Source organism: Zychaea mexicana, assembly GCF_025766255.1.
Source record: "Zychaea mexicana strain RSA 1403 chromosome Unknown BDB00scaffold_25, whole genome shotgun sequence".
Taxonomy (NCBI): Eukaryota; Fungi; Mucoromycota; class Mucoromycetes; order Mucorales; family Lichtheimiaceae; genus Zychaea; species Zychaea mexicana.
The window spans coordinates 429,019-444,883 of NW_026516688.1; the positions used below are offsets into that span (position 1 = coordinate 429,019).

Sequence of the window (15,865 nt, forward strand, 5' to 3'; positions counted from 1 at the left end):
TTTTGCGTTAGAATATTAATAATAACTACAACTACCACATTTTAACATTATTGCCCTTTCCTCCTATAAATAACCCGTACCGTCATCACATACATCCATTGTAAAGCTGCTTATTTCAACAGTATGACCAAATACCATCATCATTGTCCAGTAGTAAAATATTACATAAAACAGAGACGAAGTTGTATGTATATCATTCTTTCTTGTTTTATTTATTATTACTCTTTATGAAAGCCCCTTTCACAATTCTTCGTGAACACGCGTGGTTGGCTTAGTAGGTCCTTTGACGGGTGTCACCACAGGCTTATCTTTTGCTGCTTCTTCTGGTATAGGGCATACAGCGGGAGTCTTCATTCTGTATCGGTATTCACATTTCTCCGGTTCGGTCACTTCAAGGATTTCGGTTTCGCCACCACATTCGAATGCAGCGTGAACGCTTCGTTCTGGTCCATTCCAGCACTTGGTACCCCGAGGATAGATTTGCTTCATGTGGTCATCATCGAGGAACTTTTCAAAGCGACTAGAATTTGACAATATGGAATATTGACAGATATTAGCAATGATGGTGTTTCTCTGCAGTAAATCAATCAATTCTGCTTACCCCAATTTCACGCGAGCACCATCTTTGTTGGACTTTTGGTAGGCATCGCCAAAAATACAGACTGAGTAGGTATATCTATAGTGAGGTATCAAGTTGTTAAACCATATTTAACATGAAGGTAGAGAGAATATATTACTGTACTTACTCGCCCTCGTTCTTTTCCGTGCACACATCCTTAAGCCTGAGCCATTCATAGTGTTTGCCATAATCTTTGCCGAGGTCGTCGTTAATTGCATTGAGTTTTTTTTCTGTAGATTGAATCTCGCTATTGACATCGCTGTGTGCTTTCTTGGCTGCTTCCAGAGCTACATTGAAAGACAAAGAATAATCGTATCGTAATTGATTAGAAGTTTAACGCCATCATTTAAAAATTTAGAATAAAAAATCCCAAAAGTCCCACCTGAGCCCCCGCTTTTAACACTGCCATTATTCTCGGCTTTTTCCAATGGAACCAGGCCTCTCCAATCAGGTGGGATTACAGCAGCTAGCTTTTGAAGCCATGTTTGAATAAAGGATACTTTACCTTTTGATGGTGAGCGGTCATAGGATGTTTTGGTAGGAGCAAAGTGCAAAATGGAAGTAAATATGTACAGAGAGATTGGTATGACCATTAGAATCGTAGCTGATCGAAAGATGATGATGCTCGCTCAGAATGTATAAACTTACCAGCTTTTTCGGCCGTTTCCTCTGGTGTATCCTCCTCCACATCACCACCTTCTTCGCCATTATCGTCATATTGCTCTATATCAAAACCGCTATCTTCATCGTTGCTGTACTTGGCCAAATCCTTGTCTATATCGGCCTTGAGTTCGTCATAACCTTCAATGAAATCATTGTACCCAGCGATAGCAGCTTTGACAGCCATGTCATGGAAGTTATGGTTGTGGTCGCGCTTCATGTCTTTCAAAATCGTAACCAATGTATCGATCTCGTCTTCAAGCGTCTCAATATGGTCGCGAAGAGTGAGAGAGTTACAAGGTGGGCATTTGATCTTTTTCGACGATGGTTTCTTTTTGCTCGAGTGACTCTTTACATCGGCTTCAATTGCTTCGACCTCACCTGAGAAATTGTGCAAGCTGTTTGCTTAGCTAATAATAAAATAAATTTGATAAATTGAAGAAAATAGCTTACGCTGGAGGCGGATAAGCTCGGCGCGTTTGATGGCCAGTGCATCTTCTAATTTTGACTTTTCCTCTTGCCAGCCGCTGACCGTCTCAAGACCTTGCTGAATCAACTTGCGTTTAGCAGCGATGCCTGCGCTATGAATCTTGTGTAGTACCGCCTGTTCACGAGCATATTCGGCAGCAAAACCTTTGCATCGATTTGGACAAGAAATTAAACCACTTGTCTCGTCCGAACCATCACAACAAGCATCATCTATCAGAATTATATAATATATTTTTTAGAACAAACACTCATTTTCCCACACATTAAATATACATAGGCAATTGAGCTATAAACGTACCGCATACACCATCGTTGACAGCATACGACTTGATATAAGCAGCAATATGACCCTCATTGTTGCAGTAGAACAAACTGTTTGGACAAGCCGAGGTGCCTAAAGAGTAGTGAGTCAAACAGACAGGTGTGTACATGCGTATACGTGTGAATATCAGTCCCCTGCCTCCTTTGTAAACCGTTGTAGCTCTCTTCCAGCCAAAATAGTGTTTACCTGGCTCATCCGAACCATCAGGACAGTCGCAATAATCGTCATTGATTGCTGTGTAAGGAATCTTTTTCGAACTGTCGAGACATTCCCAGTGGCCGTCCGAATGAGGTGTATAGAGAGGTTTTTCTGTTAAGGAAGAAGCAAACACAGTAAACCGTCAGTGTGCTCTTTTAAATTGATACCTTTCCAAATGCAAAACTCAATTCATACGTTCAGGCGCAACGCCTCGTAATTCTGAAGCCTGTACAACTGCTATAGCTGCTAGGATACAAGGAAGTGCGTATCGCAATGGTGCCATCAGGTGAATAACGCGTGCTTTTTCCCTTGGAGAACGAAAAGCGTAAATGACTGTCTGCTAATCTTTGAACAACCGAACCGGTTTTTGCGGGAACTATAATAATCGACGCATGAGAGCAGGACAACACACACATTCGTACAACCTTCCAATCCTTTCCTTACTACCGTTTCCTCTAAATAATCATGTTTTAGCAGCCTGCTAGTACGCTTTATACCCATGCTAGTGATCTCCACTTACAAAAAGAGTTTGGAAGGATACTGTTTTGACAGTTTCTTCAAAATTAATAGTTCAGTGCAGTTTATGAAGTAGTCAAATCAACGAACCTCCTCTACCTCTTGCTTATTAATGCTTTTCAATTTATACATTGCGTTTTTTTCAGCTGGTAACAACACATTATTAGCTAAGTAGTGCCACTGCTACTATAGGACTTCTTCTTCAATAGCTTATAACAGAAATTAGGTTTTGCCAACTATTTTTTCTAGTCGATCTGTGATAAAATTATAAAAATATAATTTACAGAGTGAATTGAACGATACTTGCAGTACAATGTGATTTGTCAATTTTCAACAGTTAAATATATCAGCGCTTTTGAAGTATAAGATGAAACCATTCAGATGTCGTGATAGTATAGTTGAAAGTGCTTTACTAAAGGGCAATGATGAGCCGCATCAAGAGTTTGATATATGCTCGCCCAAACATAGAACAATGGTGGTGTCACAGCTAGCTGTTTAAAACCCTCAGGTGCACGGACGTAGAGGAAAAAAATTAATAAAGGAGGGGCGTATTTCTGCTCTGTTCTCTGTTTGTTTTCTTTTAATCTCCCAAAGAGACCAAAGGATTACGCACTTCAGTAACGTTTGTGGTGTGGTAACGGAATCAGAGGGAGATCGGCGGAATCGGTGAAAGTGTTGGAATCGGAATAGGGTGGTGGTGACGGTGGGGGAGGCGTTCAGGGTCGTCTGCTGCTGCGGCGGAACCCTCTTTAGGATGAGAGAGAATGTCAATATCCAACATCAATTTGGCAAAGACCGGCGTGGAACAGAAGATAATGGCAGAATGAGTTGGGGCATCATGTATATGAGCACGTGGTTGGTGGCGAGGGAGACGATTCAATAGATTGTCGCTGAGTCGACTCCTTTTACGTGCAGTCGTTAGTAGCCAGAGGATGGAATCAACACCAAGACCAAGACGACAAGCAGAGATCAAGATGTCACCATGGTTGGCGTTGCGGCGGCGAGCCAAGTGTTCCAAGCGCATAATCCTTACGGCAGACTTGTAGGCACCAGCAGGTAAGGATTCTCTTAGCTCAGGGAGAGCGAGCAAAAGCTTATCTTGTTTAAGTTTGGGGAGCAGGTAAAAGCGTTTGTTGGTGGTGGCAGGTGCAATAATTGGCAAAAGTGCGTCATTAGGCAAGACCTGCAAGCGCAAGAGAAACTTGGTGCTGAGGAGTATAGTGATCTGTTCGCCCATGGTTAGGAGATCGGTCATATTGCGAAAGACGATCGTTGATGCTTTGCTGTGGCCGCCAAAGAGCATGCGCGGGCAGGTGTCTTGTGCACGGTTGAGCTGATCGACTTCGCGTTTCACGAAACGGGTAATCGCAAGACCATATTCGAACTTGGGGCGTATAAATGTCTTGTATAAGCGGACGGCGAGGTGGCGAGGAAAACCTGCAGGACTGCAACCGAGTTGGTGTAAGACACGCATGGCGGTGAGTGTGCTGCTGGTGTTGCGTTGGATTAGCATGCCAGCATCAATTGCACCATGGACATTAAAAGGTATGCCTAGGTAAACAAAGGATGCGGCGTTGACGATCGGGTGATTGTAGAGGTGATAAGTGGCGGGTGTTGATGACGAGTTGATGATGATGCATTTGGCTGGGTTCCATCGATATCCGTGTTGCAAGGAATGTCGTTCTGCGCGTGCAAGAAGTCGAGGCATGGTATCGGGAGTAGCAATGATGGCAACGTCGTCGGCGTAAAGAAGTGCATTGATCCAGCGGCCCGCAATTGGACGAGAGGCTTGACTATAAGAGAGAGGGGGAGAGGGGAGGAAATCAGTATCACTTTCGTGTTCGGAATCGGATGTGTATAGAGGGTCACGCAGCATAGCTGGTAGGGAGTTAATATATAAAGAGTACAAGTGGGGGGAGAGGATGGAGCCTTGTAGGACACCAGTTCGAGGAGAAAAACGGCGAGAAACAGAGCCAGCAATGAGGACTTCAATGTATACGTCATCAAATAGACTTTGCAACAATCCAAGGAGAGCAGGGGGAGCATCACATTCGAGAGCGCGCCAAACAATAGCACAATCGACTGTGTCATAGGCAGATTTGATATCCAAAAAGGCAATAGCCGGATCTTGGCCAGTAGCACGGCGATGGCGGACAGCAAGTTCATGCAAACAGAGGGCTTGATCCAGGGCACTGCGCTAGGGACGGAGACCACCTTGTGCCAGATCCAAGGGAGGGGAAGCTGTGTGGAGGGAGGGGGTAAGACAAATTTCCATGACCTTTCGTAAGACCAAAGTCAAGCTAATTGGTCAATAGTTCGCAGGGTCAGTAGTATCACCTTTCTTGTGCAACGGGATTACCTGAGCAACTCGCCATGCCACCGGTGTATGAGACCAGCGCCAGCAGAGTTGATAAAGCTGTGTGAGGATCGGAGAAAGCAAAGAGACAATGGGTGAGAGCATTTCAGCACATAAATGGTCAAGGCCAGGGGCTTTTTGTCTAGCTACTGAGGTTAGTGCATTTTCTACTGACTCGATGGAAAAGGGATAATCATCATCTATGTCATGTGGACCAGAGGGACGAGGTGGTGATCCAGCACGCACGTTTAGGAGGAATTGTCCAGTATACACTGTCTCTAAATGACGAGCCATTTTATTGGCAGTCACTTCGGGTCCTGCTGGATCTATGAATGCGGGGTTTTTGTGCGGTGGTGGCGAATCCGTTTGATTGTTGCGGTGGTACGAGAAAAATCATCTGTTGTAAGACGGTGGCAAAAATCCTTCCATATCTGATACTTATATTGCTGTACGAGGGATTTGAACTTTTCTACAGCTGCTTGGTGTTTTTCATACTATACTGCTCATGTAAGGCCGTCGCTGCGTGTCCATTGGTGATAACAATGCTCTCGATTCTGAAATTCTGATTCTAACTCAACATTCCAAAACTACTTGTTACCTATTTTGCTTTTGGTTTGCACCTCTACAGATTGATTTAGTGAGGAGTGGATTGCTGATGTCAAATCTACTACTAGTTGATCCAAATCCGGTTGGATAGTATCATTATCCAAAGCAAGCTAGATGGACTGTCGGACATGTTCAAGGTTAGCACTGCATTTGGAGAGATACTTTTCTAGGTATTTGGGATCAGCAAAACGGCTGAGCTTCCATAGCTGTCTTGGATGATTATTTGGTGGCGGAATAATAGGAATGTTGAATGGAAAACGGAAAGATAGGGTAACAGGCTTGTGATCAGAGTTGAGGTCAATGTCGGTGTCTACATACATAGTTGCATCATCCAAAGGGCTATCTGCTAAAAAAAGATCGACGATACTTCTGCGGGATTGAGCTGCATCTCGTGAAATATAAGTATACTGTCCATAAGATAAAGAGCTATTGAGGCATTCAAGGCCGTGTTCAATTACAAAGTTATTTAGAGCGTATCCTCGGTTAGTAGATGTGTGATCACCAAATAACTCATGACGAGCATTGAGATCACCACAAATGATGGTGTTTTGTGAGGTGTTAGTAGTGAGTGGGAGATCGTTTAGGATATCGATGGCAGCAGAGTCACTTAAAGTGCCATGGCCATCGGGAGGGAGGTAGAGACAGTGGATGAGGGTATTTGCGACTTGACAAGATAATATATAAGGGGAAGAGTTGGGGAGGACGGTGATAGGGTACGGGCAATCGGGATGAACTAAAAGAGACACGCCCATCGACCCGCGATAGGAGTTATCTACTTTCTTACCATATATATGATACTGCGTCCAGTCTGTTGGGTACCTGCTTGGTGACAAAAGCCAGGTTTCGGTTAAAAAGATGAGGGTGGATGTTGAGAGTAAGGAGGTGGCGGTATTAATGAGTTGTTTTTCGAGCCCATTGGCATTCCATAATGTAATCGTAATATTATTGTCTATATTGTTAATATTACTCATGATTATTATTATTGGGTGGTGGTGTTGGATTCGGAGGTTGTTGATGCATCATCCATATCCTCATCATCTTTTTGTTGAGAGGAGGGAGATTGTGGTTGCAGCAATGCTGCTGCATTGTTGGTGGCGGGAGAGTTGGTGGCATCATCGTCTGTTTTTGGAGGTGCTAAGCACTCCTCAACATCTTTTTCGGTGATCCATTGCTGTTGACAGAAGCTACGGGCGATGGCTACTTTAATGTGGCGGGTTTTAACAAAGTTAATAGCACGGAGACATGTGTTACGGAAAATGATGGCAGCTTGGTTAGTACGCTCTTCATTCGTTTTCTCTGCAAATGCAGGATCACGCACAACAGAAGGGCTCTTGGGATCAAAGTCGTCAAATGGTTCTACTCCTCTACGGCTGAGGGCAGCAACAAATTCAGCCTCATAGTCATTGTGAATCAGGATACCTGCTACACCACGGTCTGGAAAGTGAATATCCAACACACGCGAGTTGTCTATTTTCAGCTGGCGCAAGGTATTACGCAGCTGTTTAATCGTCATACGGTGCTTCTGGTGAAGGTAGAGAAATTTAAATCCACTTTCAGACGTGGGGGCGAGGCGACGAGCTGCAGCGCGCACTTGGCGAGTGGAAGGCTTTTTAGGGCCAACCTTTCGTGCTGCCATTTGTGCGTAGGATACCGTGGTGGTGGTAGTTGTTGGAGGTGGCGATGATCGTTGTTGTTGTTGGGGGTTCGAGGGTGTGGTGGAAGCAGGCTTATCACTAGGTGCTGCGGGTGATGAAGTAGTGGCGTATTTGGATGCTGATGATCCACTAGCTACGGCTGTTTTTTGACCGCGCAAAAGTGCAAGCTCTTGCTCCAGTGCCGCATTCTGTAGCTGCAACTTTTTGTTAGTATCGGTCAGTTGTGATACCTGTTCACGGAGGGCAGCAATTTCCGCAAACTGCTCGTCATGCTTATCAAGGCGCTTATGGATGGCCTGCAAATATTCTGGCAACTGGGGGAAGTCATGGATGAAGGTGTCCATGCCTTCTGTTACCTGTTCGGGCATATCCTCTGCCCATTCTTGCTGCTGCTGTTGGGGTTCCTGTGCCATCTGTTGCTTAGCATCAGCAATAGCGGCTACAAAGGGGAGATGACCGAAATGGCCATTGCAATTATTGCAGTGTAACATTGGGGCAGGGGGCTCATACAAGGCGTTAGTATCCTGTGCAAGCACGATGTTACCTAGAGTCTTGCAGGTGGGACAGGCAATATTGGCCTGGGTGCTAGTGAAATCAGCTCCGAACTGTACACTAAAATTAGTAGCAAGCTGTTCTTTTTGCAAAAAGCCTTTTTCGTTGACCATGGTTTTTTCTTTTTCTTCAGCTGTATTGCCTGCTGAATAGGGCTTTGGTTTCGTTGTTTGGCGTATTTTTCTGACTGGCAGGTCTGCGCCTATGTCGGAGGGTGAATTTGGTGGTGAGGGGCGTGAGGTGTTGAGGCGGTTCTTTTTGACTGAGGGGATTCGAGATGGGCGAGATGGAATGAGCGATTGACGAATGCGCTTTTTACTCGCAGATGAAGGTAGTAGCGTGTCGAGCTTGAGCTGGGGAGTATGACGCTGTATTGCTTTTGGCTGTACGGTGCGTGTAGCTGGAGCTATCGTTGCTAGAAGTTTTGGGGAATTTGTTGGTGAAAGTGGTGGTTTTTGGGTGGTTTTGGTGTTGTTTTCGCTCAATTTGGTAATTTTTCAAATAAGTGAGAAATAGGGGAAAGAGAGCATGCCGTGATAGTATAGTTGAAAGTGTTTTATTAAAGGGCAATAATGAGCCGCGTCAAGAAGTTGACATATGCTCGCCCAAACGAAAGAACAATGGTGGTGTCACAGCTAGCTGCATAAAAAAACCTCTGGTGCACGGACGTATGAGGGAAAAAAGTTAATTTGGGTATGGGAAGGGGGGAGACAAGTGAGCGGTGTCACAGAAGAGTGGTAGAAAATTCCTTGGGAAGGGGGAGATAAAAGATAGTTTTTTTTTTTTTTTTGTTATTTTCTGCTTTTTCGGTTTTTTTTGCTTTTTTTTTTTTGTTGATATTAATAATATATATGGAGCTTACCTACTCGCCAAGAGGGACCAAAGGATCAAGCACTTCAGGAATGTTGGTGATGGTGGTAGCGGAATCAAGATGGAGATCGGTGAAATCGGCGGAATTGGTGAAAATGGTGGAATCGGAATCAGGTGACGGTGATGGTGGTGGAAGGCGGTTGTCGAGCCATTTCAGAAATTGCTGGCCGAGTTCTGGGTCGTCTGCTGCTGCTGTGAAATCCTCTTCAGGATGACAGAGGATGTCAATGTCCAACATCAACTTGGCAAGGGCAGGCCAGTGAGTGGACCAGAAGATAGTGGCGGAGGATGGTGGTGCGTCGTGTTTTTGAGCGCGGGGTTGGCGGCGAGGAAGACGGTTCAGAAGGTGGTCGATGACATTGGGCTCAACTGCTGGATCAACACCGAGGCGAGTAGCAGCATCCAAGCAGTGAATGAGATGATGGCGGCTGGTGCGGTTGTCGAAACAATTGAAACATTGCTGAGGTTTGCCAGGAAGCCAACCCATCCGCCAGCGGATGAGTCGACTCCTTTCCCTTGAAGTCATGGGAAGCCACAAGATTGGATCAACACCAAGATCCAGACGACAAGCAGAGATGAGGATACCACCGTGGTTGGCATTACGGCGGCGGGCCAAGTGTTCCAAGCGCATATCCCTTACGGCAAACTTGTAAGCACCAGCAGGTAAGGAATCTCTGGGCTCGGGAAGTGCGAGCCAAAGCTTGTTTTGCTTGAGTTTGGGAAGCAGGTGGAAGCGTTTGTTGGTGACGGCAGGTGCAAGAATCGGCAGGAGCGCGTCATCAGGCAAGAACTGCAAGCGCAGGAGAAACTTGGTACCGAGGATGGTGATCCTTTCACCCATGGTGGGGAGGTCGGCCATGTGGCGGAAGACAATGGTTGAGGCTTTGCTGTGGCCGCCAAAGAGCATGCGCAGGCAGTTGTCTTGTGCACGGTTTAGCTGATCGACTTCACGTTTGAGGAAACGGGTGATGGCGAGACCATACTCGAACTTTGGTCGGATGAATGTCTTGTACAAACGGACGGCAAGATGACGGGGGAAACCAGCAGGACTGCAACCGAGTTGGTGTAAGACACGCATTGCGGCGAGGGTGCTGGTGTTGTTGCGTTGAATGAGTAAGCCTGCATCAATTGCACCATGGACGTTAAAGGGGATGCCCAGGTAGACAAAGGATGAGGCGTTGGTGATCGGTTGATTATAGAGTTGGTAGATGGTGGGTGTTGGCGACGAGTTGATGATGATGCATTTTGCTGGATTCCAGCGATATCCATGTTGTAGTGAGTGTCGTTCTGCACGTGCAAGGAGTCGAGGCATGGTATCGGGAGTGGCAATAATGGCAACGTCGTCGGCGTATAGAAGTGCATTGATCCAGTGGCCCGCAATTGGACGAGAGGCTTGACTATAAGAGAGGGGAGGAGAGGGGAGAAAATCAGTGTCACTTTCGTGTTCAGAGTCTGAGGTGTATAATGGTTCGCGCAGCATAGCTGGAAGAGAATTAATATAAAGAGAATATAGATGGGGGGAGAGGATAGAGCCTTGAAGGACACCAGTGCGAGGAGAGAAACGGCGGGAGACGGTGCCAGCAATTAGGACTTCAATGTATACATCGTCGAATAGACTTTGCAACAATCCAAGGAGAGCAGGTGGAGCATCACACTCAAGAGCACGCCAGATAATAGCGCGGTCGACAGTGTCATAGGCAGACTTGATATCCAAAAAGGCAATAACCGGGTCTTGACCAGTTGCGCGGCGGTGGCGGACAGCAAGTTCATGCAGGCAGAGAGCTTGATCCAAGGCACTGCGTTGGGGACGGAAACCACCTTGGGCCAGATCCAATGGGGGGAAGCTGTGTGAAGGGAAGGTGTGATACAAATTTCCATGACTTTTCGCAAGACCGAAGTCAAGCTAATGGGTCGATAGTTTGCAGGATCAGTGGTATCACCTTTCTTATGCAACGGGATTACCTGTGCAACTCGCCATGCCACCGGTGTATAAGACCAGCGCCAGCAGAGTTGGTATAGCTGTGTGAGGATGGGGGAAAGCAAAGAAACAATAGGTGACAGCATTTCAGCACGGAGATGATCAAGACCCGGGGCCTTTCTTCTAGCTACCGAGGTTAGTGCATTTTCTACAGATTCGATGGTAAAGGGGCAATCATCATCTATGTCGTGTGGGCCAGAAGGACGAGGCGGTGATCCAGCACGTATATTGGGCAGAAATTGACCAGCATAAACCGTTTCTAAATGACGTGCCATTTTATTGGCAGCCACTTCAGGTCCTGCTGGATCGGTAAACGTGGGGCTCTTGGTACGGTGGTGGCGGATCCGTTTGATGGTTGCTGTGGTACGAGAAAAGTCATCTGTGGCAAGACGGTGGCAAAATTCCTTCCACGTCTGATACTTACGTTGCCGTACGAGGGATTTGAACTTTTTTACGGCGATTTGATGCTTGTCATACCATGATGCTCGTGCTAGGCCATCACTACGGGTCCACTGCCGATAACAATGCTCTCGATCCCGGAATGCTGTTTCTAGGTCATCATTCCAAAACCACTTGTTACCTATTTTGCTTTTGGTTTGCACCTCTACAGATTGATCTAGTGAGGAGTGGATTGCTGATGTCAAATCTGCTGCTAGTTGATCCAAATCCGGTTGGATAGTATCACTATCTAAGGCAAGCTGGATGGACTGTCGGACAAGTTCAAGGTTAGCATTGCATTTGGCGAGATACTTTTCCAGGTATTTTGGATCAGCAAGACGGCTGAGCTTCCATAGCTGTCTTGGATGATTTGGTGGCGGAATTAGGGGACAGAAGAGGGAAGGCGGAAAGAGAGACTGACTGGTTTATGATCCGAGTTGAGGTCAATGTCGGTATCAACAAACATAGTGGCATCATCTAGAGGGCTATCTGCTATAAAAAGATCAACGATGCTTTTGCGGGATTGAGCTGCATCTCGTGAAATATAAGTATACTGTCCACATGCTAAGGAGCTATTGAGGCATTCTAGACCGTGTTCAATGAGGAAGTTATTAAGGCATAGCCTCGGTTAGTGGAGGAGTGATCCCCAAATGACTCATGACGAGCATTGAGGTCACCGCAAATTATAGTGTTTTGGGATGTGTTAGTAGTAAGTGGGAGATCGTTTAGAATATCGATGGCAGCAGTGTCACTTAAAGTGCCATGACCATCGGGGGGTAAATATAGACAGTGGATGAGGGTGTTTGTGACTTGACAAGTTATTATATAGGGGGAAGAGTTTGGGAGAACTGTGACAGGGTAAGGGCAATCGGGGTGAACTAAAAGAGACACTCCCATTGACCCGCGATAGGAGTTATCTACTTTCTTACCATGTGTATGATACTGTTTCCAGTCTGTGGGGTACCTGCTTGGTGACAAAAGCCAGGTTTCGGTTAAAAAGATGAGGGTGGAAGTTGAGAGTAGGGAAGTGGCGGTATTAATGAGTTGTTTTTCGAGCCCATTGGCATTCCATAAAGTAATCGTAATATTATTATCTATATTGTTAATATTACTCATGATTATTATTGTTGGGTAGTGGTGTCGGATTCGGAGGTTGTTGAGGCATCATCCATATCCTCATCATCGTTCTGTTGAGATGAGGGGGATTGTGGTTGCAGCAATGCTGCTGCATTGTTAGTGGCGGGAGAGTTGGCGGCATCATCGTCTGTTTTTGGGGGTGCTAAGCACTCCTCAACATCTTTGTCGGTGATCCATTGCTGTTGACAGAAGCTACGGGCTATGGGTACTTTGATGTGGCGGGTTTTAACAAAGTTAATAGCGCGGAGGCAAGTGTTACGGAAAAGAGTGGCAGCTTGGTTAGTTCGTTCTTCAACCGTTTTCTCTGCAAAAGCAGGATCACGCACAACAGAAGGGCTCTTTGGATCAAAATCATCATAGGGTTCTACTCCTCTACGATTGAGGGCTGCTACAAATTCTACTTCATAGTCATTGTGGATTAGGATACCTGCTACACCACGGTCTGGAAAATGGATATCCAAAACACGGGAGTTGTCTATTTTTAGCTAGTGCAAGGTATTACGCAGCTGCTTGATTGTCATACGATGCTTCTGGTGAAGGTAGATAAATTTAAATCCACTTTCGGACGTGGGGGCGAGGCGACGAGCGGCAGCACGAACTTGGTGGGTGCATGGCTTTTTAGGGCCAACCTTTTTTGCAGCCATCTGTGCGTAGGAGATGGTGGTGGCAGATGGTGGGGGTGGCGAGTACTTTTGTTGTTGTTGAGGGGTCGAGGGTGTTGTGCTGCTGGCAGGCTTATCACTAGGTGCTGCTGTTGTTGTTGGGGCGTACTTGGATGCTGATGAGCCAGTAGGGGGTGTGGCAGTTTTTCCACCACGCAAAAGTGCAAGCTCGTGCTCAAGTGCCGCATTCTGTTGGTGCAATTTTTTGTTTGTATCGGTTAGTGTTGATACCTGTTCGTGGAGGGTAGCAATTTCTGCAAACTTCTCATCATGCTTGTCAAGGCGCTTATGGATGGCCTGCAAATATTCAGGCAACTGAGGGAAGTCATGGATAAAAGTGTCCATGCCTTCTGTTACCTGTTCGGGCATATCCTCTGCCCATTCTTGCTGCTGCTGTTGGGGTTCCTGTGCCATCTATTGCTTAGCATCAGCAATGGCGGCTACAAAGGGGAGATGACCGAAATGGCCATTGCAATTATTGCAGTGTAACATTGGGGCAGGGGGCTCATACAAGGCGTTAGTATCCTGTGCGAGCACGATGTTACCTAGAGTCTTGCAGGTGGGACAGGCAATATTGGCCTGGGTGCTAGTGAAATCAGCTCCGAACTGTACACTAAAATTAGTAGCAAGCTGTTCTTTTTGCAAAAGGCCTTTTTCGTTGACCATGGTTTTTTCTTTTTCTTCAGCTGTATTGCCTGCTGAATTGGGCTTTGGTTTCGTTGTTTGGCGTGTTTTTCTGACTGGCAGGTCTGCGCCCATATCGGAGGGTGAATTTGGTGGTGAGGGGCGTGAGGTGTTGAGGCGGTTCTTTTTGACTGAGGGGATTCGAGATGGGCGAGATGGAATGAGCGATTGACGAATGCGCTTTTTACTCACAGATGAAGGTAGTAGCGTGTCGAGCTTGAGCTGGGGAGTATGACGCTGTATTGCTTTTGGCTGTACGGTGCGTGTAGCTGGAGCTATCGTTGCTAGGAGTTTTGGGGAATTTGTTGGTGAAAGTGGTGGTTTTTGGGTGGTTTTAGTGTTGTTTTCGCTCAATTTGGTAATTTTTCAAAGAAGTGAGGAATAGGGGAAAGAGAGCATGCTGTGATAGTATAGTTGAAAGTGTTTTATTAAAGGGCAATAATGAGCCGCGTCAAGAAGTTGACATATCCTCGCCCAAACGAAAGAACAATAGTGGTGTCACAGCAAGCTGTATAAAAAAACCTCTGGTGCACGGACGTATGAGGGAAAAAAGTTAATTTGGGTATGGGAAAAGGGGAGACAAGTGAGCGGTGTCACGGAAGAGTGGTAGAAAACTCGTTGGGAGGGGGGATAAAATATAATCTTTTTTTTTTTTTTGTATTTTTTCTTTTTTTTTTGTTATTTTCTGCTTTTTCGGTTTTTTTTGCTTTTTTTTTTTTTGTTGATATTAATAATAGTATATAGAAATAAATGGAGCTTACCTACTCGCCAAGAGGGACCAAAGGATCAAGCACTTCAGGAATGTTGGTGGAGGTGGTTACGGAATCAAGATGGAGATCGTTGAAATCGGCAGAATCGGTGACAATGTTGGAGGCGGAATCGGATGGCGGTGATGGTGGTGGAAGGCGGTTGTCGAGCCATTTCAAAAATTGTTGGCCGAGTTCTGGGTCGTCTGCTGCTGCTATGAAATCCTCTTCAGGATGGCAGAGGATGTCAATATCCAACATCAACTTGGCAAGGGCAGGCCAGTGAGTGGACCAGAAGGTGAGAGCAGGGTGTAGTGGTGCGTCGTGTTTTCGAGCACGGGGTTGGTGGCGAGGAAGACAGTTGAGGAGGTAGTCGATGACGTTTGGCTCTACTTGTGGATCGAGATCAAGACGTGTTGCAGCATCTAAGCAATAATGAGGTGGTGGTGGCTGGTGCGGTTGTCGAAACAATTGAAGCATTGCTGAGGTTTTCCAGGCAGCCAACCCATCCGCCAGTGGATGAGTCGACTCCTTTCCCTTGAAGTCATGGGAAGCCACAAGACAGGATAAACACTAAGATCCAAACGACAAGCAGAGATGAGGATACCACCGTGGTGGGCATTGCGGCGGCGAGACAAGTGTTCCAAGCACATATCCCGTACTGTGGATTTATAGGCACCAGTAGGTAAGGAATCTCTGGGCTTGGGAAGAGCGAGCCAAAGCTTGTTTTGCTTGAGTTTGGGGAGCAGGTGGAAGCGTTTGTTGGTGACGGCAGGTGCAAGAATCGGCAAGAGCGCGTCATCAGGCAAGAACTGCAAACGCAAGAGGAACTTGGTGCCAAGGATGGTGATCCGTTCGCCCATAGTCGGAAGATCAGCCATGTGGCGAAATACGATTGTTGATGCTTTGCTGTGGCCGCCAAAGAGCATGCGCAGGCAGGTGTCTTGTGCGCGGTTGAGCTGATCGACTTCGCGTTTCAAGAAACGGGTAATCGCAAGACCATATTCGAACTTGGGGCGTATAAATGTCTTGTATAAGCGGACGGCGAGGTGGCGAGGAAAACCTGCAGGACTGCAACCGAGTTGGTGTAAGACACGCATGGCGGTGAGTGTGCTGCTGGTGTTGCGTTGGATTAGCATGCCAGCATCAATTGCACCATAGACATTAAAAGGTATGCCTAGGTAAACAAAGGATGCGGCGTTGACGATCGGGTAGTTGTAGAGGTGATAAGTGGCAGGTGTTGATGACGAGTTGATGATGATGCATTTGGCTGGGTTCCATCGATATCTGTGTTGCAAGGAATGTCGTTCTGCGCGTACAAGAAGTCGAGGCATAGTATCGGGAGTAGCAATGATGGCAACGTCGTCGGCGTAAAGA

General features: G+C 46.4%; 1 protein-coding gene across 1 annotated transcript; it reads right to left on the reverse strand.

The window, feature by feature from the left end:
• Positions 1-186: 186 nt before the first annotated feature.
• Positions 187-2,640, reverse strand: BDB00DRAFT_817312 (glucosidase II beta subunit-like-domain-containing protein). Its single transcript, XM_053123061.1, has 9 exons — positions 2,484-2,640; positions 2,277-2,399; positions 2,067-2,162; positions 1,733-1,978; positions 1,268-1,660; positions 1,002-1,124; positions 747-906; positions 602-676; positions 187-520 (listed from the first exon to the last, which is right to left on the reverse strand). Exons 1-9 carry the CDS (start codon positions 2,569-2,571, stop codon positions 241-243), a joined length of 1,584 nt encoding a protein of 527 aa, XP_052981116.1. The 5' UTR covers positions 2,572-2,640; the 3' UTR covers positions 187-240.
• Between the last annotated feature and the right edge of the window lie 13,225 nt (positions 2,641-15,865).